Here is a 26,050-nt window from a genome sequence, read left to right as displayed (position 1 = left end):
TGCTCACAATTACTACAATTAATTGTTTTATTTTAAATTCCAGATTATTTAATTAACTGAATTTAAATTCATCAGTTGTTTTGGTGAGATTAGAATCCATGTCTTCATTTATTAAACCAATCCCATGTAGTACCATTCATTAATGTTTCCAGGCAGAATTAATTTAGCAAGAATAGCTATCACAGTGCATCGCTCTTTCAAGATGAACAACCTTTAAGCAGTGCAGCCTATCAGCAGGGTAGTTAGCAATGAATGGACGCTGAAATAATTGAAATGAACAAGAGTAATCAAGATGGTTTTCCAGATCAGCGTTTTGAGGAACCAGTTAGGCTGATCTTGTAGGTGCAATGAGAAATGGTTAAATAATAAGCATTTTAAGCATGTTAAAAAGACATTAATGATGGAATATTATGCCAAGAATGGAAACAGTTTAGTTCAATCCGAAATTAAAGTCTCAAAGCTTAAAAAAAACATAAAAAAGTACGGGGTGTCATATAGACCGTATTAAAAGAAATGACAGGAGAGAAGCAATTGCTAACATTCAAAGGATTAATACAAACGTTTGCCTATCACCTGCGAGTCACATATTTCTCTTAAAGGTAAAGAAAACATTACAGGAAAAGTGATCCAATTGTGGTGAACAAGAGAAGCTAAAAACAGTATTAGATCAAAGGAAAACACTTTAAGTATTATCAAAGAAGAGTAATTGAGTCTGAGGACTGGAAATACTTCAGAATTTAATAAAGGAGGACCAAAAAATTGTAAGATGAAGTAAAATATGAGAGTACCATGAATAAGAGACATAAATAACATAAATAAGTAACACAATTAGAGACCATTAGTTTCAAAGAAATATGAAAAGGAAAAGATTAACACAATTGTTATGGCCAGTTAGCTTGACATCAGTAATCAGGAGAGTGTAAGAATCTATTAAAGAAGTACTGACAGCAATTAGAAAATTATAAAAGAAATTTGTAGAATTGATGTGGTTATTTGAAAGGGAAATCATCTTTGACAATTCAGTTGAGTTTTTTGAGGTTGTAATGAGCAGAATAGATAAGAGGAGGCACAAGAAACTGCAGATATTGCAAGCTGGAGCAAAAATGAACTGCTGCACAGTTCCACAGACTGACAAACAACTCAGTGTTTCCCCTTTTTAGTACTTTCTCCAATATCACATTAATTCACAACACTAAAATTTTTTAAATGTTTTCATAACTTTCCATGCCAGCATTCAATTAGCACATTTCACAACCAAATATAATTTAGTTAACAAATACCACTCAGTAGCCTTCTGCTACACCAAATAAAGCTTTTAAAATACTTGGTACTTCCAAAACAAATAATTTATAAAGTTGAATTAGTATGTGGTATACTACAAAACATATGATAGAACTTGTTGATATACCACGACTGAGTGGGGGCATGATACACCACTGGACTCAAAATGTATGCCTCACTTCATTCATTAGTTTCCAATAAGTTGAGTTTCATTTCATTTCCTGAACTGCACATGACTAGTGGTCACTGCAACATCCCTCTACAACTGAGTAAAACTGTGAAATTAGAGCAACACACACAAAATGCTGAAGAAACTCAGCAGGCCAGGCAGCATCTATGGAAAAGAGTAAACAGTCGACGTTTCGGGCTGAGACCCTTTATCGGGACTGGAAAAAAAGATGAGAAGTTAGAGCAAGAAGGTTGGGGGAGGGGAGAAAGAAGTACAAGCTGGTAAGTGATAGGTGAAACTGGGAGAGGAGGAGGGGTGAAGTAAAGAGGTGATAGGTGATAGGTGAAAGAGATAAAAGGCTGGAGAAGAGGATATAGGGGGAATCCGATAGAAGGTAAAACTCCATGAAAGAAAAGGAAGGAGCAGGAGCAGCAGGGGGAGGTGAGGAGATAACGTGAGAGAGGAAAATGGAAATGAAGAAGTGGTGAAGGGGGAGGGGCAATTAATGGAAGTTTAAGAAATCAATGATAATGTCATCGGGTTAGAGGCTTCCCACAGACAGATTATAAGGTGTTACACTTCCAACTTGGGTGTGGCCTCATCTCGGCAGTAGAGGAGACTATAGACTGACATGTCGGAATAAGAATGGGAAGTAAGATTGAAATGGGCCGCCACTGGGAGATCCCGATTTTTGTGACGGATGGAGCATAGATGCTTGGCGAATCTGTCTCTCAATCTATGCCGGGTCTCACCAATATACAGGGGGCCACACCAGGAGTACCATATTTAGTAGATGACCTCCAACAGACTTACAGGTGAAGTGTTGCCTCACCTGGAGGACTGTTTGGGAATCTGAATGGTAGTGAGGAAGAAGTGTATGGGCAAGTATGGCATTTGTTCCACTTGCAAGGATAAGTACCAGGAGGAAGGTCAGTGGGGAGTGAAATTTGGAAAAGGGAGTCATGTAGGGAGTGATTCCTGTAGAAAGTTGAAAGTTGGGGGGGGGAGGAGGGTTGGAAAAGACGTGCTTGGTGGTGGGATCCCATTGGAGGTGGCAGAAGTTGCGGAGAATTATGTGCTGGACACTGAGGCTACTGGGGTGATAGGTGAGGCCAAGAGGAAAGGTATCCCTGCTGGGGTGGCAGGAGGATGGGACGAGGGCAGACGTGCGTGAAATGGAAGAAATGTGGGTGTGGGCAGCATTGATGGTGGAGGAAGGAAACCCCCTTTCTTTGAAGAAGGAAGACATCTCATTAGTTCTAGAATAAAAAGCCTCATCCTGGGAGCAGATGCGACAGGGACGGAGGAACTGAAAGAAGGGGGTGGCGTTTTTACAACTGACAGGGTGAGAAGAGGTATAGTCCAGGTAGATGTGAGAATTTGGACGTTATTATTAACTGTGAGATTCTCAGCCACTAGTTAGTGCAGAAATCTTTTAAAGAACAGACCTTTTGTCTTTAAACTGACAATGACAAGAAAGTTTTATCACATCAAATTGCACAATAACTATTGTAATTAATGCTTTAAAAAAAAAACAGAACAAAACATTTTGAGTACCTATAATCCACTGTTCACAATGTACAGTGTATTCCGGTTAATTGGGCCAGCACATTTTGGTTGAATTAGCTAAAGTTCCATTGAAATAGTTAAAAAGGTATAAAAAAGATGAATTTTCATTCAACTGAGTAACAAATTATGTATTTAAATTAAATACAGAACAAATCAGAACACTAACAATACTACTACAATACTATAAAGCTGTGCATTAGTTTCTAATAGTTATCAACAGAGGAATTCTTCCAGCATACGCTGCCGTGATTTTTTTGATTAATGGTAAATGAACAAACTCAGTGCACAGTACAGATAATGGACTGCCTTCATATAATGCCTTCAATGAATGCATCCTCCAAATCTTCATTTTCATTGTAACATTCAAGATGATTGTCAATAACCTTCAAATTCTCCATAGTTCCTTATTTGTTGAAGGAGTGAAATCATTTCATTTTCACTCCTGTCCGTTTATGGCATCTCCAAGCCTCAATGCTTGAAACCGCACTGAGAAAAACAGTTCTGAATTGCCAACTATCAGTAACAAAAATCACTGCTGTTTGAACACAAGCACATGCGACTGATGCTATTTAAAAACTGCTCTCTCTAAGCATGGTGTTATGCCACACAAGCTGAATGTGACTGATGTTAGTTAGAAACTGTTAGGCAACAGTCTCCTGTCCCAATTAAGCGGCATAGTGTCCCAAATAAACAAAGGGTTAGTTAGAAACTGTTAGGCAACAGTCTCCTGTCCCAATTAAGCGGCATAGTGTCCCAAATAAACAAAGGGAAACCCAGCCATTTTCTCAATTAGTTTTTGTTCTTTAAGAGTTGCCCCAAATAACCAAGTGCCCTGATTAACTGATGGCCCAATTAACTAGAATCCATTGTATATAGTTCCCATATGTCTGACAGAAAAGTAACTTTTTTTTTCTCCCCATAATCAATGATCTATAGGAAATCTATTTTCAGGGACAATTCTTGAACATATTGATCAATGGTAAAATGTTCTGTTATTAAGCCAAACTTGATAGGTGTTGGTTAATCAAAATGACTATCAAATATATTATCATAAAATCAAGAACAGTAGTGTGGGTACTCACCATGTGTGCTGTTGTTTTCTTGAAGGAAATACGTGAAATTTTGAATGTTCGTAAACAAAAATAAAGTACTAGACACTAAATTATTGAAGACTGCAATAGAAGGAATTTATTTCACTTATACAAAACTTAACCTACATTTAAAACTAAAAGTAAGCTTTGTCAATTTATAATGTAATTGATGGAACTGTAGCTTACACTTCCTTCTAGTTTAGATGCAGTTACTTGAGATCCTGTTGTACTTCCTCAAGGGCTTGCTGTACATCCCTGGGTTCATTGTCACCAGCCCCAGAAGTCCTCTTGAAAGAATCATGGACAACAACCCACATAATCGACTCTTGTCTCTTTTAGTTAAGACTGCAGTTGCATAACTTGCTGTGCTGAATAACAAGGCAGCCTTTTGCAAAATTGAGGATTATAATCAAATGCTGAAGCTACACTAGCTCAACTTATTTTATTGTGTCACACAAGCTTCAAAGTTCTTGTCAGCTTCTTGGGGTTTATTACACTTCCTATAATTTCTGCATCACAATTTAATTTTACCAATTTCAATCCAATTTTCTATATACTTATCACTTAGGTGCCACACTGGGTTTGTTAGGGAGCATTCTTCAGCATGCTAACAATTCCTGCTTTCTCTGATTTTTGACGTTGAATATTAAAAGCATCTAATTTTTCATCAGGAGATTCTTCAGCAAACATCACTTAGGCAACAACTTTCTCAAAACTCTTCTTAGTCTCACTTCTAACTGAATCTTGTGCACAGGTAACATTATAAATTGTGTCTTTAATACTGTACAAATACTTCATGTTGTTGATAAATATTTTCTCAGAAACTAATTCTGATTGATGAAACATTTGTCCATTTCAATAAGCATTGGCCTTGAGACTGCATCCTCAGAATGTCTGAGTGCAAATCATCTGTATAAATCACTGTCTGGCTGTTTTAGGTTTGTGTAGAATACACTGCTTGCCTACAGATTTATTCAGCTCCGGGCTTACATAAAATTGAATTATCTTTCCATGCCTTAATATCATTGATAGTGGATGAGCCTACTTTGTATTCCTTCATCAAAATATTCTGGTTTTCAACCTTGTCGAGTCTCTTGCAGATGTCCATCTTCTCATTCAGTGTCAACACACCCTCCTAAGTTTCACACCTTTATCTGAAGACTGTTTATTCGATGTTATAATAGGTGATTGTGTTGATATTTCTCGATAAACAGAGTGCAATCAGAGTAAAACACAATGGAAATGGAAGACACAAACACAAACAACTACTGTCTGTATCACTACGAGCACTTACAGATAGCACTGAAACCAAGGAGTACCAGTAGGGCAACGATGAAAACCTACCAGCCTCATCTGAAACTACATCATCATATACAACTGTCAAGTGCTGGTTTGCAGAGTTACCGGAGATGAAGTGAATCAGAAATTCATGGATGCCAAATCACAAAGCTTTTATGTATAATTCTATATTCACAAGAGAAACTTACAATTATCTAATTTTAGACTGAGTTCGGAACTAGTCTTTATGTTTTATCATATAGCTTCCATAGGACTTTGGAAAATATAATCACTTTAACTGCATTAAGAATGAATTTCAGTCTTATGCAGTAAATAATGCATTTAACAATTAAAACTTACACAATTAATATTGTATGAACAAAAGTATGAGATGTTTCATTCTAATTATTCACGCAACCTGGCCCTGATGTTAGATTACGCTGATCTTTTATTACAATGGATCTGAATTGTGTTGTTTTAAATGGAAAAATAAAGGTATGTAGCAAAAGCACTTTAAAACAGAATTTGAATTTTTATAACCTCATTTTTCAAAGTCAAAAATCATAACATTAAATGAGTGTCTTGTAAGTGTTAATCTGTCAAAATGTTGAGAATTAACTCAGTACACATTCAATACATAAACTACTTACTAGCTGGGAGGCTTCTTTCTATGGTGTCCTGTGTTGTCGCATGGAGACGTTTCATATAGTCTTCACTATACCAGACTCTCAGCCTCTCTCCAGGATGAATATCCCTACATACACGGAAGTAAATTTTCTCCTTGTACTGGAATGCCATGAGATTCTGTTCATTCTCTTCTCTTGATATTACTACATACCTAAGACAAATGTATGACCAATGCTTAGAAAGTATAAGGTTTCATAGAAACATAGAAAATAGGTGAAGGAGTAGGCCATTCGGCCCTTCGAGCCTGCACCGCCATTCAGTATGATCATGGCTGATCATCCAACTCAGAACCCTGTACCAGCCTTCCCTCCATACCCCCTGATCCCTTTAGCCACAAGGGCCATATCTAACTCCCTCTTAAATATAGCCAATGAACTGGCCTCATCTGTTTCCTGTGGCAGAGAATTCCACAGATTCACCACTCTCTGTGTGAAGAAGTTTTTCCTAATCTCGGTCCTAAAAGGCTTCCCCTTTATCCTCAAACTGTGACTCCTCGTTCTGGACTTCCCCAACATCGGGAACAATCTTCCTGCATCTAGCCTGTCCAATCCCTTTAGGATTTTATACGTTTCAATCAGATCCCCCCTCAATCTTCTAAATTCCAACGAGTATAAGCCTAGTTCATCCAGTCTTTCATCATATGAAAGTCCTGCCATCCCAGGAATCAATCTGGTGAACCTTCTTTGCACTCCCTCTATGGCAAGGATGTCTTTCCTCAGATTAGGGGACCAAAACTGCACACAATACTCCAGGTGTGGTCTCACCAAGGCCTTGTACAACTGCAGCAGTACCTCCCTGCTCCTGTACTCGAATCTTCTTGCTATAAATGCCAGCATACCATTCGTCTTTTTCACCGCCTGCTGTACCTGCATGCCCACTTTCAATGACTGGTGTATAATGACACCCAGGTCTCGTTGCACCTCCCCTTTTCCTAATCGGCCACCCTTCAGATAATAATCTGTTTTCCTGTTTTTGCCACCAAAGTGGATAACTTCACATTTATCCACATTAAATTGCATCTGCCATGAATTTGCCCACTCACCTAACCTATCCAAGTCACCCTGCATCCTCTTAGCATCCTCCTCACAGCTAACACTGCCGCCCAGCTTCGTGTCAACCGCAAACTTGGAGATGCTGCATTTAATTCCCTCATCCAAGTCATTATTATATATTGTAAACAATTGGGGTCCCAGCACGGTACCCCACTAGTCACTGCCTGCCATTCTGAAAAGGTCCCGTTTATTCCCACTCTTTGCTTCCTGTCTGCCAACCAATTCTCTATCCACATCAATACCTTACCCCCAATACCATGTGCTTTAAGTTTGCACACTAATCTCCTGTGTGGGACCTTGTCAAAAGCCTTTTGAAAATCCAAATATACCACATCCACTGGTTCTCCCCTATCCACTCTACTAGTTACATCCTCAAAAAATTCTATGAGATTCATCAGACATGATTTTCCTTTCACAAATCCATGCTGACTTTGTCCGATGATTTCACTGCTTTCCAAATGTTCTGTTATCACATCTTTGATAACTGACTCTAGCAGTTTCATGTATTTCACTAACATGTATTTCCCTCAGTTCCTCCATCTCACTGGACCCTCTGTCCCCTACTATTTCCGGAAGATTATTTAGGTCCTCCTTAGTGAAGACAGAACCAAAGTAATTATTCAATTGGTCTGCTATGTCCTTGCTCCCCATAATCAATTCACCTGTTTCTGTCTGTAGGGGACCTACATTTGTCTTAATCAATCTTTTTCTTTTCACATATCTATAAAAGCTTTTACAGTCAGTTTTTATGTTCCCTGCCAGTTTTCTCTCATAATCTTTTTTCCCCTTCCTAATTAAGCCCTTTGTCCTCCTCTGCTGAACTCTGAATTTCTCCCAGTCCTCAGGTGAGCCACTTTTTCTGGCTAATTTGTATGCTTCTTCTTTGGAATTGATACTATCCCTAATTTCCCTTGTCAGCCACGGGTGCACTACCTTCCTTGATTTATTCTTTTGCCAAACTGGGATGAACAATTGTTGTAGTTCATCCATGCGATCTTTAAATGCTTGCCATTGCATATCCACCGTCAACCCTTTAAGTGTCATTTGCCAGTCTATCTTAGTTAATTCACGTCTCATACCTTCAAAGTTACCCTTCTTTAAGTTCAGAACCTTTGTTTCTGAATTAACTATGTCACTCTCCATCTTAATGAAGATATATATTTGAATATATATTTCAATCAAGATATATATTTAAATTTAGGATTCCCGAATATAAAGGTAGAATTTCAACCCAAATTCCAGACATTTGTAAGTTTAAATTCCTTTGGCAATAAGGTTAGGTCAAATCAAACTGAACAAGTGTAGTTCACTGATAAACATATTTATTGAGCAAGAAAAACAGAATCACAATATTTGCTACATCCATGGAACTGCTTACGCTTGAACAATCAAACTAAATTTATAATAATACTCAGGAAAGATTGGTTCAATTTTAAAAATATTAAAGAAGTTTTATCTTTAAAGAAAGGCATAAACTCTCATAAAAGTTGACAATCAAAACAGCTTTCCTGCAAGATCTAGAAAAGATATACTTGCTTGCACTTTGAGATTTCAGGTTAAAATATTCTATTCCCTTCCCTTCACATTCCAGCCAAACTCAAACCAACAGTATTAGCTTTGACCAGAGCCCCTGACTCACCTCATCCAATTGGCTTTGGTCTCATCAGTGCCATCGATGGACTTATAGGTGTTATTCTTGCCAAGTATCTGAAATAACAAAAAGGATTAATATAGAGCTTAACTTTGAAATAAGCAGGAGTTCATTGAATCAGAAAATCTGCAATACAGAAAGAGGCATTTCCAAGCCAGTCAAAAAAGAGCTGCCTAACTTAGTCTTGTTGACCACTGCTAAGGCCATAGTCCTGTAAATCACAACTCTTCAGGAACACATCCATCAATCTTTTAAAAGGTGAAAATGATTTCTGCCTCTACCATCTTTTCCAGCAGTGAACTCCGGACCCATACTTCCTTCATGCAAACAAAACTCTCCTCCCCTCTCTATCATTTTACCAAACACTTTAAATCTTTGCCTACTGGTTTTTAATGACTCTGCAGTGCATTACTGCCACCTTCTGCTCCGGAGTGTGCAATAGACTTACATTCCAAATTCCTTCACCCAATCATACACACATATATACCCTAACCTACAAACGTTTGTACATTTTATCCTTCCATCTTTGGCCATCTTAGTACCCTATTCCTGCTTATTCATCATATCCTATAAAAAAACTCCTGTACCCCTTAAGAAATAAGATCTATAGACCAGTTCAGTCTCTATAAGCTCCACATCGCTTTATATGTATCTCAATTTTCTCCCTTCAGTCTCCCTGTTCCAAAGAAAACAATCCCAGGCTATCAAACTTACTTTATTAACTAAACACATCCCTGTTCTTATATTCTATGCTTTCATTAGAAAGGATATCTTCTTTATTTATTGTCTTCTGCTACCTTGAAAAAAACCTAAAAATATACTAGAAATTCCAAGATTACTTTCTTTCTCCACATATCAGAATCAGGTTCAATGTCAACGGCATACGTCATGAAATTTGTTAATTTAGCAGCAGCAGTACAATGCAATACATGGCAATATAGAAAAAATATGTGTGTGTGTGTGTGTTAAATAGTTAAACTAAAAATAGTGCAAAAACAGAAATAATACAATATCCTATTTTTATTTTATTCACTTGTCTTTTTGCTCCTCTCCAAATGCATTATCTCAAACTGTTGTGTGTTATATTTCATGCACCCTACATTTCAGAGTAACTTATTTTTTTCCCCTCAGTCACAGTCAAATAACGCTACTTTGCATCTTTTTTCCATTTATTCTGTTTACTCTGTTATCCATTTTGGTGTCATGGGTAATTGTAAATATCAAGTTCTGAATTCCCACATTCAGGAAGTGTATAAGTTTTGCTCATGAGCAACAAGGCCTCTGGACATCTGACTAACATCCATCATAGGCTAACACCATTCTGAAACACTTCTGCCACCCTCCTCCCAACCTTTCCACCACTATTGGGACAGGAGTGTAACATTGCCAGATTCGAGGCTTGCCCTCTGTAGCATATAATGAAACATGCCATTGAACAGTTAAGCAACAGCAACATGCTCATCATTCAGGAATTTGGAAGAGGTACAATATCATAATATGCATGGACTTCATTAGTGCCTTTTGGGGATGATAGAATCTATGGAACAATGAATGTTGTATGGAAGAAATTATGACCAAAACGTGTACACAAGCCTGTAGGTTTGCAGACTTGCAAAATCCCTGAGAAGTCATTTTATGTTGTCATGTTGGTAAACTAGACCAGCTGAAATGTCGTAACAAAGAGCTTACAAACAAGGATCTGTAGGAATTTGTGCAACAAAAGTCACAAAAGATGAAACTACCAACAGAGCACCACCATGAGAACAGCCAACTACAAAAAAAAGCTTTCAAGAGTATTCAGCTACATCAAGGTATACTTTTGGTCAAGCTGGCACCTGTGTACAACTCTCTTTCGGTCGACATCTTCTGGATAGATCATGAAATCATGTATTTCCTTTGAACTTCAAGAATGCAATAACTATTTCTTAAAAATAACAATCCTAGTATTGAGCCCAGCATTGATGCATTCATCAGCCATGTACAAAAAAAGTCACAACATCAAACATCATATTTTATCATCAACATATATAAGCTCCATTGAGCTCAGATTCACCAGTACCACCACCATCTGAATTCTATGGCAATTCTGCCTCTCATCTCTCCACTTAGACCATAAGACCAAAAGACACAGGAGCAGAATTAGGCCATCTGCCCATCGAGTCTGCTCCGCCACTCAATCATGGCTGATCTTTTTTTCTATCTCCTCCTCAACCACAGTTCCCAGCCTTCTCCCTGTAACCTTTGATGCTGTGTCCAATCAAGAACCTGTCTTAAATACACCCAACGACCTGGCGCCACAGCTGCATGTGGCAACAAATTCCACAAATTCACCACCTTTTGGCTAAAGAAATTTCTCCGCATCTCTGTTTTAAAAGGGTGCCCCTCTATCCTGAGGCTGTGTCCTTTGTTCTAGACTCTCCCACCATGGGAAACATCCTTTCCACATCTACTCTGTCTACACCTTTCAACATTCAAGAGGTTTCAATGAGATCCCCTCTTATCCTTCTAAATTCCAGTGAGTACAGACCCAGAGCCATCAAACGTTCCTCGTATAATAACTCTTTCATTCCTGGAATCATCCTTGTGAACCTCCTCTGGACCCTCTCCAATGCCAGCACATCTTTTCTAAGATGAGGGGCCCAAAACTGTTTATAATACTCAAGGTGAGGTTCCCCAGTACCTTATAAAGCCTCAGCATCACATCCTTGCTCTTGTATCCTAGAACTAATGAAATGAATGCAAACATGGCATTTGCCTTCCTCACCACCGACTCGACCTGCAAGTTGACCTTTAGAGTGTTCTGCACAAGGACTCCCAAGTCCCTTTGCAGCTCAGATATTTGGATTTTCTCCTCATTTAGAAAATAGTCCGCACATTTACTTCTACTATCTTAATGCATGACCATGCATTTTCCAACGCTATTTCATTTGCCACTTCCTTGCCCATTCTCCTCATCTGTCTAAGTCCTTCTGCATCCTACCTGTTTCCTCGACACTACCTGCCCCTCCACCAATCTTCTTATCATCTGCAAACTTGGCAACAAAGCCATCTATTCTATCATCTATATCATTTATATACAGCATAAAAAGAAGTGGTCCCAACACTGACCCCTGTGGAACACCACTAGTCACTGGCAGTTAACCAGAAAAGGAAACTTTTATTTCCACTTGCTACCTCCAAACCAATCAGCCAATGCTCTAACTATGTTAGCAACTTTACTGCAATACGATGGGCTCTTAACTTGGTAAGCAGCCTCATGTATGGCACCTTGTCAAAGGCCTTCTGAAAGTCCAAAAATACAACATCCACGGCATCCCCTTTATCTATCCTACTTGTAATCTCCTCAAAGAATTCCAGCAGGTTCATCAGGCAGGATTTTCCCTGAAGGAAACCATGCTGACTTTGTACTTTGTCCTGTATCACCAAGTACTCCATCACTTCATCCTTAACAATTGACTCTAACAGCTTCCCAACCACTGAGGTCAGGCTAACTGGTCTATAATTTCCTTTCTGCTGCCTTCTTCCTTTCTTAAAGAGTGAAGTGACATTTGAAATTTTCCAGTCCTTGGCACCAAGCCAGAGTCTAACGACTTTTGAAAGATCATTTCTAATGCCACCACAATCTCTAACGCTACCTCTTTCAGAACTCTAGGGTGCAGTTCATCTGGTCCAGGTGACTTATGTACCTTTAGGTCTTTCAGCTTTTTGAGCACCTTCTCTTGTGTAATAGTAACTGCACCCACTTCCCTTCCTTCACACGCTACAATATTAGGCATACTTCTGCCTTAAGAGACACCACTACCACTTGTACAAGAGATGATAAGATACAAATTAGGACAAGTCAGCCCCTCTAGCATGCAATACAGTTCAATAAGATCATGGCTGCTCTGAATGCAACCTCAACTCTACACTCAGGTGTATCCCTGGTAACATTTAACCCATTTGCTTATCAAGCACTGCCTTAACAAAAATTAGATTTTGCTTCTAGATTCTGCTTTTGAGAAAGAGAGTTCAAAAGACTCATAGCCCTCTAACAGAAACCTCATGCCTTAAATGAGCAAGCACTTGTTTTGAAACAATGACTGCTTGTTTTAGACCCTCCCACATTAATAAGTGTTCACCCTGTCCAGATCCCTCAGAATCTTGTATTTTTCACATGGTGAGTTCTCTGAACAAGTACATTAGGTTGTTTTATGATCTCCTTAAGGTTTAATAATTAATAAAGTTGTTATTTATTATTTCAGATCTTTATGCTGTTGTAATCAATATAACAAGCTCCAGAAGTAGTTACACACACAAAATGCTGGAGGAACTCAGCAGGCCAGGCAGCATCTATGGAAAAAAATACAGTCGACACTTCAGGCAGAAACAATTTTTTGATTTATAATTCTTCACTTAACACCATATTTTCTGGGAAAGTATCAATGTTATAAATTAAGGAATACCAGTAACTCCATAACATGTTTTGAGGATCCATATTACTCTGCAAGCAAAAGGATTTCTTGCCTTTTCCTTGTGATGATGGGAATTAAATGCAGCATCTCCAAGTTTGCGGATGACACGAAGCTGGGTGGCAGTGTTAGCAGTGAGGAGGATGCTAAGAGGATGCAGGGTGACTTGGATAGGTTGGGTGAGTGGGCAAACTCATGGCAGATGCAATTTAATGTGGATAAATGTGAAGTTATCCACTTTGGTGGCAAAAATAGGAAAACAGATTATTATCTGAATGGTGGCCGATTAGGAAAAGGGGAGGTGCAACGAGACCTGGGTGTCATTATACACCAGTCATTGAAAGTGGGCATGCAGGTACAGCAGGCGGTGAAAAAGGCGAACGGTATGCTGGCATTTATAGCGAGAGGATTCGAGTACAGGAGCAGGGAGGTACTACTGCAGTTGTACAAGGCCTTGGTGAGACCACACCTGGAGTATTGTGTGCAGTTTTGGTCCCCTAATCTGAGGAAAGACATCTTTGCCATAGAGGGAGTACAAAGAAGGTTCACCAGATTGATTCCTGGGATGGCAGGTCTTTCATATGAAGAAAGACTGGATGAACTGGGCTTGTACTCGTTGGAATTTAGAAGATTGAGGGGGGATCTGATTGAAACGTATAAGATCCTAAAGGGATTGGACAGGCTAGATGCAGGAAGATTGTTCCCGATGTTGGGGAGGTCTAGAACGAGGGGTCACAGTTTGAGGATAGAGGGGAAGCCTTTTAGGACCGAGGTTAGGAAAAACTTCTTCACACAGAGAGTGGTGAATCTGTGGAATTCTCTGCCACAGCAAACTGTTGAGGCCAGTTCATTAGCTATGTTTAAAAGGAAGTTAGATATGGCCCTTGTGGCTACAGGGGTCAGGGGGTATGGAGGGAAGGCTGGGTTCTGAGTTGGATGATCAGCCATGATCATAATAAATGGCGGTGCAGGCTCGAAGGGCCGAATGGCCTACTCCTGCACCTATTTTCTATGTTTCTATGTTTCTATGTTTCTATCTTTAACTTGACTATTGTTCCATTCCTTATTACGACCATATACCTTGTATTTATCATACCCATTTATCCAGGCTCTTCAAATTCCAAATCAACTCCTTCCATTGCCTACTTTTCATCTTTGCTAGCTCCAAGTGCAAAATGGTATCCTCCTAATTCATTATAATTTTTAATATGTGACACCTCACCTTTGACTGAAAAATATATTTTCATTAGGTAGGATTTATTGAGCTTCTTTCATTAAATTATAGATCAAGATTAACTGTCTTGGGCTGGAACTATCCTAACATCATCTTCCACTGAAAAGCAGTCTATTACTCACAAGGGTTAATTTTGCAAAATTGTTAATCAGGACTCTATCAACATTACAGATCTGAAAGATGCTCAGCAGTGACAAATTCAGAATGCTCTAATATCAGTGTCCAGTTCTCAAATTCACACTCCTGTTAGACAAAATTCACATTTGCTTCTTGCTTCATAAGAAGTATCAAAAATACAATGCTTAAAAAATTATTGATGCCCTATTCTAACAGTAATACTCAATTGGCAAGGATATCTCCTTCCACCTCTTTCCCACCCCTCCCCCTCCATCTTTTGGTGTAATCCAACATCATAACATTAAAGGTACATACCAGCCATGAGAAAAACCCTGAGGATTTATCAGTTTGACACACTTCTCCTTCATATGGTCCAAATATCCTTCCTCTTGAAATGATGGAATCTAAACAACGGACGTCAATCTCCCCTCCAGGCTCCTTCACAACTGCTACTCCAGCAGGAACTGAAAGAGCTGCTCTGTCTGGCGTACCTACAGGTATAGGTGTATCAGCGATAAATATTGGATATCCATGAAGAGCACATTCATCCATGAAGTATTCTTGGCAGGTCTCACAAACTAGGATAGAAACAGCAAGAGTCTATAGTTAGATGCATATTTACGGGAGGAAAATGTAATTAAGTGAAAACGATAGGTTACATAAAACACTGCTATTAATTTATCTTTACTATCCCTTTCACTAAAAGATTCCTGATTTCTAAACTTCACAAGTTAATCCAATGAAGTCCACCATGACAACCTTCATGACTCACAGATCATTTTTGTAGCAAATTTTATCCTTAATTTAAAGTGAAAATCTAGTTGAGGACCTTGGACCTAATTTGTGGAGAAAAACCTTACATATATCTTTTTTATTTTTGGTTAAATCAGTTGGTATAATTGAACAACTGGACTTAATTCTATAACAAAACTTACACCAGTAGTCAAATTGCTCAGGGGATTCATTCATCATCACTTCTTCACCTTTGACTTTCCCCAATTCCAGTTCCATCTCTGCAGGATATGCCTGGGTATATTCTTTCGCAATGCTATAGGAGGACATAGAAATCTAAGATATAATAAATGAAATTCACATACTGTTCAGCCGATACAAAAATTTAAACCAAAATAATAACAGCAAAGCCTCAGTTTTCTGAAGACTAAGATCTTAGCTTATTTAAAATGTTACAAAGACTTAGAACAACAACCAGCAATTGCAAAATCTTATGATTTCTAGCTCTGTTTGAATGCATTCCTCAAGATTTCATCATGATCTGCTACTAATTCATCTCATGGAACCAACACATATCTTCCATCCTGCTACAATCCCAACATCTATAAATTTAAAATGAAGCACACTGCATATTTTGATTTCTGGATAAATGCAATCTCTATTGTCTCATTTGAACATTCTTCAAGATACTGAGCATAACCATACACATCTGTACAGAGAAAGATGAGTAACAGACTAATAAATAATTTCAACTGAATCTATATGCTTCAACTACCAGTTACAGATAATAGGAATACAGTGCCTTGTAAAAGTACTTCCAGTCAAGATGTTGGGTGGCATCTACCAGATAGTCCATGAATCTGTTTCTTTCACTTCATTTACATCGTCTTTTTACTTTAAATTTGTTTCTGGTACTGTTAGAGCCTATGATGTACAGTTTGAAGATGGACTGAGCTATCTGACACTTTGCTGCCTCCGAGAAGATTCCAGGAGGCGAGCGCCCTTGAGGCCTAGAGGCTGACAGCTCCATTTCTCACCAATCTCACCGATTAAAGCAACGAGGGAGATTGAAACACCAAGGTGCGTGTAAAGGTGAGCGGGTGCTCAGCACCATCTACCAGCCTCTCACTCGCTGCTGCTGGAGGAAGGTGTCTGCGTGTGATGGCCCCTCACTTACTACTCCTCAAGGAAGGCCCCTGAGTTGAAATGGTCTCTCTTTCCCTCAATGCTGTCAGAGAATAGTACCGAAGTTCTGGGTCTGCGATTTATAGATTGGACTGTAGTTCACTTGGACTCTTTCAGTTATATGTTTTTATATTCCCTGCTTTCGCCAGTTCTTTCTTGTTGCCACTTGCACAATTTGTTTTCTTGTGCGTGGGGAGGAGTTGATGTTTTTCTTTGAACAGGTTCCATGGGTTTTCTTTGTTTTGTGGCTCTCTGAAAAAGACGAATCTCAGAGTTGTATACTACATACATACTTTGATAATAAATGTTCCTTGAACCCCCCCCAACCCTTTGTTTACATAAATGATTATTAAAACCCAAGATTTTGATCAATTCAACTGAGAATTTTTATTTGTGAATCATAAGTTCCTTTATCCACGGTAAAGCCCACAAAACAGGGAAAATTGTAAAGCATGAAAAACTAAAAATTCAACAGCTAGAATGTCAGTAATTCAAAAGTATTCATCCCCTTTTGCTCAATACTTAGTTGAACCACCTCTCGCAGCTATCACAGACTCTAGTCTTTTCTAGCTTTGCACAACATGATGGAGCAAGATCTGCCCACTCCTCCTTGCAAAATTGTTCAAGCTGTGCTAGGTTAGTTGGGGAGCAGTGGTGGAAAGCAATCTTGAGGTCTTGCCACAGATGTTCGATCATATTAAGGTCAAGACTCTGACTGGGACATTAAATTTCTTCATTTGAAGTCACTCCATGATTGCTCTGGAAGTGTGCTTGGGTTCGTTGTCCTGCTGAAAAGATGAACTTCCTCCTCAGTTTAAGCTTTCTGGCAGAGGATAGCTGGTTTTTATAGAGAATCACTTTGCATTTTGCAGCATTCATCTTTCCATCAATGTACCCGCCGGTGGCATCAGCACCAGACTTCGAGGCAAATGGTCCTGAGTTTGAATCCAACTCCTTGCACGCTTTCCATCCGTGCTGGGTTGAGTGTCGAGCTAGCAACTCAGCCTTGTAAAAAATCAGTTAAATGCTACGGAAACAACAAAAGTGACGCTTGTTGCGCCAGAAGGTGCGAAAAGGAACAACAATCTTCCCATCAATCCTGACCAGATTTCCAGTTCCATCTGCTAAAAAGCATCCTCATAGCATGATGCTCCCTCCACCATACTTTACAGTAGGGATGATGGTGTCACTTACGGCAGGGATCCCTAACCTTTTTTGCACTGCAGACCGGTTTAATATTGACAATATTCTTGCAGACAGGCCAACGGGGGTGGGGGGGTGGGGGCGGGTAGGGTTGCCAACGGACAAGAGTAGCAGTCAAATACGTTGTGTTTATCCCGAGAAAGACTACAATGACCATGAAGCCTTGCGCGGGCACCAGTGCACATGTGTGTACGTGCCCATTTTTTCCATACAAATCGTTTTTGGCAATTCCGTTCCGGGGGGGAGGGTGGAGGGGGGCGGTGTTAATCACGACCGGAATATAGATGATAAGTGGCTAATACACTCAATTTCGTTTCTAAAAGGCTTTCTCTAACGAATTTAATATTAAACACACAGCGCATATTTTCCTCGCATGAATATAGTGATAAGTCAATTATCAGGGGAAGACAGGGGAGCTTGAAGTAAGTGTTGTCAAGTGCAGAAGCAGGTTCGATATTGCCATTTAAAGAAAAATTGGATAGGTATATAGACAGGAAAGGAATGCAGGGTTATGGGCTGAGTGCAGGTCGGTGGGACTAGGTGACAGTAGCGTTCGGTACAGACTAGAAGGGCAGCGATGGCCTGTTTCCGTGCTGAAATTGTTATATGTTTATATGTCACTTATAAGTCAATAGCATCATAACATTTTAAGTAACTTTTGGATATTAAACACACAGCGCATACTTTCCCCGTATGAACATATAAAATCACTGCAACACACCAATATCGCTGAATCAGTGGGAGCCCTGGGCTAAATACTTGATTTGCTGCAACAACATAGAGGGGTGATGGGAGCCAGCGATACTCAAAGGGGGTTCCTTATGTCCAGTCTATTCCGCAATTTAGTTTTCATTGCGTTCATTGCAGAGATATGTTGGAAATGGAAGCAACGTTTTCAGTGCTTTCGTGGCTATCTCAGGATATTCAGCCTTGACTTTGATCCAGAATGTCAGCGGAGATGTTATGTCAAACATACTTTTCAGCCTGCCGTCATTTGCAAGCTCGAGGAGTTGATCTCCTTCCCGCGCTAACATGGATAACGCGCAGGTAATGACCTCGCGTGCGTTCAAGCTCCACAGTGGGCATGACAGGGAATGAGGAAAGGTGCAGCTGACTCATATTGCCAAATTATATCGTTTCCTCGCAGCCCAGTAGCACAGCTTTGTGGCCCAGTGGTTGGGGACCACTGACTTACAGCACACATACCACTTAGTGTTAAGGCCAGAAATTTCCACTTTAGTCTCATCCAACCACAAGACCATCGCCCAGCTTACAGCTCACGTCTCCTCTCTCTGTCCCCATTGCGTTTTCTCCCCAAAGCCCGTGAAAAACAATAGCTTACAGACACACAAGAAAGAATAACATCTATCCCAATTGGTTAGCAAATGAATACAATTCCCGTTATCAGTGATTATAACCCAAAACAAGCTGTAACAGAGAGAACCACTGTCTCAGCAGTTAACATCATAGAGAAGCCACTTTATTTTAACATAACAAAGAAGCCATTTTATTCACCTTCGCAGTAACATAAAAGAAGAAACCCCTTACACAGGGTTCTCTAGATGCTAGACGAGAACCTCATGAGACCAGACGAGAATCCAAATGAGACAGAAATCCTAAATGCAATCGCAGACTGAACCAAAGTTGGGTAATGACTGCGTACTAAATTTGAGTTCAGGTGCTCTTTAAATATCTAAATCTTGACGCTGAGACATGGCAGCCAATTAGCTGAGTGGGCCAGAAACTTTAAAGGGACTGCGCCAGCTATCCATACCCTGGAGAGTCAGAACGTCTAAATCCCGGAGGCTGGCGTGGTTGGGTGCATACCATAGCACCCTAACAACATCGTGATTCATTCACCCAGTAACTTTCAGCTGGTTACTGGCTGTCAACATGCACTTCGCATGGCTCACTGCATATTCATTCAAAGTCTAAATCTGAGCAAGCATAGTGAGACACAATTGAGGCATTAAGTATGGAAAGATGATTTCACTTGATACCCTGCAGTTGCCTGAATATTTTTTCCACCTTCATGTGCACAACCAGGAAGTAGCTTGTGTCACTGTGGCCATCCATTTCAAGCCAACACACACAAACCACTTCAACCGTGTCTCAGTCTTGCAGCAAAAGCAAATAAAAATTACTTCAAATCACAGAAAATTGCCTGGACGTTAAAAACATGCATTCACTCTGTATCATATTTATATATAATGTACACATGCTGGATCTAATAAAGTGGCCACCGAGTGTATGTCCATGGTCTTCTGCTACTGCAGCTTAACCACTTCGAGATTTGATGTGTTGTGCATTCAGAGGTGCTTTTCTGCACACCACTGGTGTAATGGTTATTTGAGTTACTGTCACCTTCCTGTCAGTTTGAACCAGTTGGGCCTTTCTTCTCTGAACTATCTCATTAACAAGGCATTTTCACCTACAGAACTGCTGCTCACTGGACGTTTCTTTTTCATACCATTCTCTGTAAACTCTAGAGATTGTTGCATGTGAAAATCCCAGGAGATCAGCAATTTCAGAGATACTCAAACCACCCAGTCTGTCAACAGTCAGAGTCACTTGGATCACATTTCTTCCCCATTATGATGTTTGGTCTGAATAGCAACTGAACCTTTTAACCATATCTGCATGCTTTTATGCATTGAGTTGCTGCCACATGATAGGACCAGTACATTTGGCCCAATTAAGCGGCTGCCCCAAATAGGCAAAGTTTAGTGGAAATAAGTTAAAAAGGTATAAAAACAACAAACTACCATTTAACTGAGTAACAAGTATTGACAGGAGACCTGTGTGGGAGAATTGTTAAACTGGAAAAGCCATTGCACTGGGGCAGTTCCACTCTTTCGACCTCGTAAATCCAAGTATGAGTAGACATCATATCTGGGGTCTTCCCAGGTTGCAGTGGATGACCATGACTTCTTCCGTACCTCATCGTGCCTTTTACTCTCCACATAGCCTTTCAGAACCACCTTCCTACCCACTGGATCTCAATGTAGATATCATCCACCCAGCCCACCAGTGCTGTCTTTGTATTCTGGGACAGACATGTCCCTATCTCACCAGGGTATGAAACTTGCCAGCTACCCTCAGTTGGTTTAGCCCTGCTGCTGAAGAAATGGACAAGAATGTAGCTGCTATTGTATGAAAACAGCTACTTGAGCTGGTTCCAGTGACGTCATCATTCAGAATGGCAGTTTAAATCAATAGCTCCTCTGGAAAAACGCATATTTTGCACCGTTAATCCATCAAATATAAGATCTTTCAAAAATATCTGAATTGATAAGGGGGGCAAGAATGGGGAAAAAATGGAGATAAAAAAGCATCACTGTGGAGCCTATGGAAGAGAGAGGTACAACACGCGGCTATCCTACACGTGCACGTGGCGGCGAAGCTGACGTGGGGCCTCGTGCAGGCGAAACGGCAAATATGATAAAGATTCCGGAAGAGATAAGGGAAGTCCAAAAAGATATAGAACAGCAACTCAATGATATAAAGTCAGAGCTCACCAATGTCAATCAGAAAATAGCGGTGGCAGAGACTCGAAATGAGAAGGTGGAAGATCGCGTGCAAAACGTGGAACAGATACTAAGTAAGACATTAAAAATATTAAATCAACAGGAAAGTAAATTGCTTGACCAGGAGGGAAGATCGCGATGGAAAAATATCAGGATTTATAATGTTCCTGAAGGAGCGGAGGGGTTGTCGATGATAGACTATGTAGTTAAGCTGCTGCGGGATGCGCTGGAAATTCCCTCGACTATGGAGATTGAAATTCAGAGGGTGCATTGTTCGCTCGTCCCGAGGCCTCCCGGAGCAGAGAAAGTAAGCCACACTCAATAGTACTTAGATTCCTTCGATTCAAGAGCAAGGTGGAGATTCTACGAAGGGCCTGGGGTAAGAAGAGGGTACTTTGGAACGGGAAGTCAATATACTTCGATCATGATTACCCTCCGGCGGTCCTACAGAAACGGAAGGAATGTTCCGAAGCAAAATGAATATTAAAGCAAGAAAAAATTAAATTCCAAACCCTGTACCCTGCTAAACTGAGGGTATTTTACCAAGAAGGGATACGACTATATCAGGCGGTGGAAGAGGCAACTACAGACATGAACAACAGAGGACTGCCCGTTAGCGTGGTCAAACCAAGGAAAAGTCTGGCTGAGCAGTTATCCCAATCTGCTTGGGAAATAGTAAGAGAACCGAGAAAGCAGTTGATGGGAACAGGACAAGAGAAGGATATTAGGAAGAGACTGAGTTCTGCGAGGACGGCCCTCACCTCCTCCAAGAGCCATAAGGTTTGGCTAATTTTAAAAGTGCTGATAAACTAAAGGGAAGCAAAAATAGACGGTGATATACCTATCTCGAGAAATATGTATTATAATGTGGATTTTATATCACCCAATTTTTAAAAATTCATTCATTCATTCCTTTTTCCCCACATAAATGAGAATATATACATGGGAGGAAGACACAGGGAAATAATTTCTGTGTAATGGACATAGTTTTTTTTTACTTACTTTTATAGGCACTGCAGCGGGGGCCCTCAACTCACAGTTAGGAGGAGCTATCCCCCACGGCTAGACATTTCTTCCAGCTCAACCCAGGGTTATCTAGAGACCCCAGCCTTGGAATCACACCTTCGTTACCTTTTTTTTTTATTATTCGCGTTTCTTGGCTCTTATTTGTTCAGGGAGTAGATTGATTAAGTTATATTCTTCAAATTTCAATGTTATACTAACAGATAAATACTCATGGCTAAGGACAAAGTAAAATTCATTTCTTTTAAATGTCAATGGGCCGTTGAATCCAGTCAAGCGCAGTAAAATTCTATCATAAATGAAAAAAGAACAAGCCCATGTAGTATATTTACAGGAAACTCACTTAAGGGATAATGAGCATGGAAAATTAAAGAGAATGGGCTTCACTAATTTGTTTTTCTCCTCATATAAATCAGGACATAGAAGAGGAGCTGCTGTTCTCATCTCAAGCAAGCTAAATTTTGAAAAAGTATTCGAAATAGGAGATAAGGAGGGCAGATATATTCTGGTAAGGGGGAACATAGATGGAAATCCAGTTACATTATTGAATATATACGCACCCCCAGGAAGTGATATTAGTTTCTTCCAGAAAATTACTAATATTATGGTAATGGAAACAGAAGGTCTCTTGATATGTGGGGGAGACTTAACTTACAATTACAACCAAAGTTAGACTCTTCCAATAGGAAAACTTATGAAACAAAGTCCTTACATAAGAAAGCTATCACTCTTTTTGAGGATGTTGGTCTAATTGATATATCGAGGGACATTTACCCCAACAGAAGGGTTCACACTCATTATTCTGCAACCCCCCCTCCATTCCGTATATACAAGAATAGACTATTTCATAACATTTGGAAAAGACAGAGACAAAATAATCACGTGTGGAATTGGGACGATAGAATTAAGTGACCATGCACCTATATATTTATCTGTTGATTTTGACCTACAACCAAAGAGTATTATTTGGAAACTAAATTCAAGTCTACTTATTGATCCCTATTTCAAGGAACAAATTAAAAAAGAAATTGGTCTTTACTTAGAATTCAATAATAATGGAGAGTTTCACCTCTCATTCTATGGGATACTCTGAAGGCTGTCATATAGCGATATCTTCATATAAGAAAAAAATAAGGAATAAAACATTAGAGGAATTAGAGGAATTACAAAATAAGCTGAAGGAACTAGAAAAGAAACACAAATTGAGTTTGGCACAGGATACACTGGAGGAAATTTAAAAAATTAGGAATGAAATTAATAGTTCGGCTATACAAGAAATTAGAAAAAATTTAACGTTTCTGAAACAGAGACACTATGAAAATACTGGTGTGGAAACTGAAAAAAAAAAAGCAGAAAATACAATTCATAGAATTAGGGATCCAAGAACAAAAGTGATTAAAAAATAAGCTAAGTGAAACTCAAGAAGCTTTTGAAATGTTTTACAAAACTCTATATTCCAAAGTTCCAGGGGGAAGCATAACCCCAACTGACACCTTCCTGAATTTTCTTTTAGAGTTACCTACTTTAAGCAAAGAACAAAATAGAACGATGACTGCTGACATAACTGAAGCTGAACTAAAAACTGCAATTAGTAGGCTTAAATTAAGCAAGTCACCAGGATCAGATGGATATACTGCAGAGTGATATAAAGAGATTAGAAGTGAGTTAATTCCTGTTTTACTCCCCACACTGAACTGGGCCCTAAGAAAGGAGCAAATGCCACCCAGCTGGAAGGAGGCAATAATCTCAGCCATACCGAAAGAAGGCAAGGATAAAATGGAATGTGGGTCATTTAGACCAATATCTGTTCTTAAAGTGGATTATAGAATATTTACCTCCATCATGGCCAAACGATTAGAAGAGTTTCTACCCACACTGGTACATAATGATCAGACAGGTTTTATACAACAACGCCAAAGACAATGTACGAAGGACACTTCACATTATGGATTTTTTAAAAAATGGAATTGAAACAATAGTGATAAGCGTGGACGCTGAAAAGGCATTTGATTTGGTTGACTGGAATTTTCTTTACAGAGTTTTACATAGATTGGGTCTACATGACACAATTATTAAAACTATACAGGCACTATATGACAATCCTACTGCCAGGATTAAAATCAATGGATATTTACCTAATAGTTTTACCCTAGAAAGGGGCACGAGACAGGGATGTGCATGGTCACCGCTACTCTTCGCATTATATCTGGAACCATTAGCTCAATACATCAGACAAAATGAAGATATCAGGTGAATTACTATTAAAGGGACAGAGCATAAATTGGCCTGTTACGCGGATGACATTTTGATCTATCTAGGGCAACCGACATATTCTTTACCTAAATTGATGCAATCCTTTGAACAGTATGGCCAATTATCAGGATACAAGATCAACATAGATAAAACCCAACTACTTTCATATAACTATAGCACACCAAGAGAAATTGAAAGGAGATATCCTTGGGCATGGCAAACAGAGTCCGACAAATATTTGGGCATCACTATGTCAAAAGATTTGGCAAGATTATCAGAATGCTATAATCAGCCTATATATAAAGAAATTAAGGAAGATATAACAAGATGGAACCTAATTCCTTTCCTTGGTCTCAATTCAAGGATTGAATCCATTAAAATGAATATACTGCCCTCACTACTATATCTCTTTCAGACCCTACCAATAGAGATTAACCAAAATCAATTCAATGAATGGAACAAGATGCTATCAAGATATATATGGCAAGGTAAAAGGCCTAGGGTTCATCTCAAAACTTTGCAATTAGCCAAGGAAAAGGGCGGATGGGGCCTACCTTCTCTTAGAGATTATTATTTTGCAGCACAGTTGAGAGCTGTGATATGCTGGTGCAACCCATCATATGACGCTCAATGGAAAAACATTGAGGAGAGGATACTTTCCATCCCCATACAGGCAATCTTGGCTGCTGATAACCTACAAAGTTACATAAATAATATTGACAACCTGTGGGTGAAATGGGCTCTTAAAATATGGAAAACTGTTATAAAAGAATATAAACCAGAGAGAGACATTGCAATTCTTAAATGGTGTGCACATGACTCGGATTTTACGCCGAATAAACTGGATGCTAGATTTAAGGACTGGACAGCTAAAGGAATAACGGCTATTTGCAAAATAATGAAAGAAGGAACACTGTTCAGTTTTGAAATGCTCAGAGAGGAACACTTACTAGAAAAACAAGACTTTTACCAGTATTTACAGATGTGACAGTATGGTAATAAGATGGTTAAAAATGTAACCAAAGCAAGTACATGTCTGATAGAGCTATTTAGAAAAGCATATAATTCAGACAACGGTAGTAGAATAATTTCAAGCATGTATAAGGGTTTATCAAATCTTAAAACACATTCGACTTCATACATTAAAACAAAATGGGAGAAGGAAGGAGGGATAATAATATCTGAGGAAGACTGGACAATAATATAGAGGTATCAATGGAAGTGTACCAGTTCACAGAAATGGAGGGAGTTCGGGTGGAAAAACTTGATAAGATTTTTTATTACACCCTCTCAAAAATCCCATTATGATAGTAACCCCCCCCTGTTTGCTGGAGAAATTGTGGAAATCAAAATGCAAACCATTATCATATTTTCTGAGAATGCCCCGTTATCAAAGACTATTGGAGTGGGATACATAATGCCCTACAAGACACCTTTAAATGTGAAATACCCTTAGAGAATAAGACCATATACTTTGGGTATATACCTCAAGAATGGTTGAAAAGAGATAAATATTTAATGAATATACTGCTGGTGGCTGGTAAAAA

At 39.3% G+C, this 26,050-nt stretch overlaps 1 protein-coding gene across 3 annotated transcripts in view; it reads right to left on the bottom strand.

The window, feature by feature from the left end:
- The window catches only part of prdm11 (PR domain containing 11), a 117,122-nt gene that overhangs the window by 68,411 nt on the left and 22,661 nt on the right, over nucleotides 1-26,050 (bottom strand). For all 3 annotated transcript variants that reach the window (XM_063062223.1, XM_063062225.1, XM_063062224.1), the window contains exons 3-6: nucleotides 15,516-15,628; nucleotides 14,896-15,158; nucleotides 8,767-8,834; nucleotides 6,039-6,226 (exon numbers count right to left, since the gene is read on the bottom strand). In XM_063062223.1, coding sequence (XP_062918293.1) covers nucleotides 6,039-6,226; nucleotides 8,767-8,834; nucleotides 14,896-15,158; nucleotides 15,516-15,628 — 632 coding nt within the window. The remainder of the gene's footprint in view (nucleotides 1-6,038; nucleotides 6,227-8,766; nucleotides 8,835-14,895; nucleotides 15,159-15,515; nucleotides 15,629-26,050) is intronic.

Source organism: Mobula hypostoma, chromosome 11, assembly GCF_963921235.1.
Source record: "Mobula hypostoma chromosome 11, sMobHyp1.1, whole genome shotgun sequence".
Taxonomy (NCBI): Eukaryota; Metazoa; Chordata; class Chondrichthyes; order Myliobatiformes; family Myliobatidae; genus Mobula; species Mobula hypostoma.
This window is presented reverse-complemented; position numbering and strand designations above follow the sequence as displayed.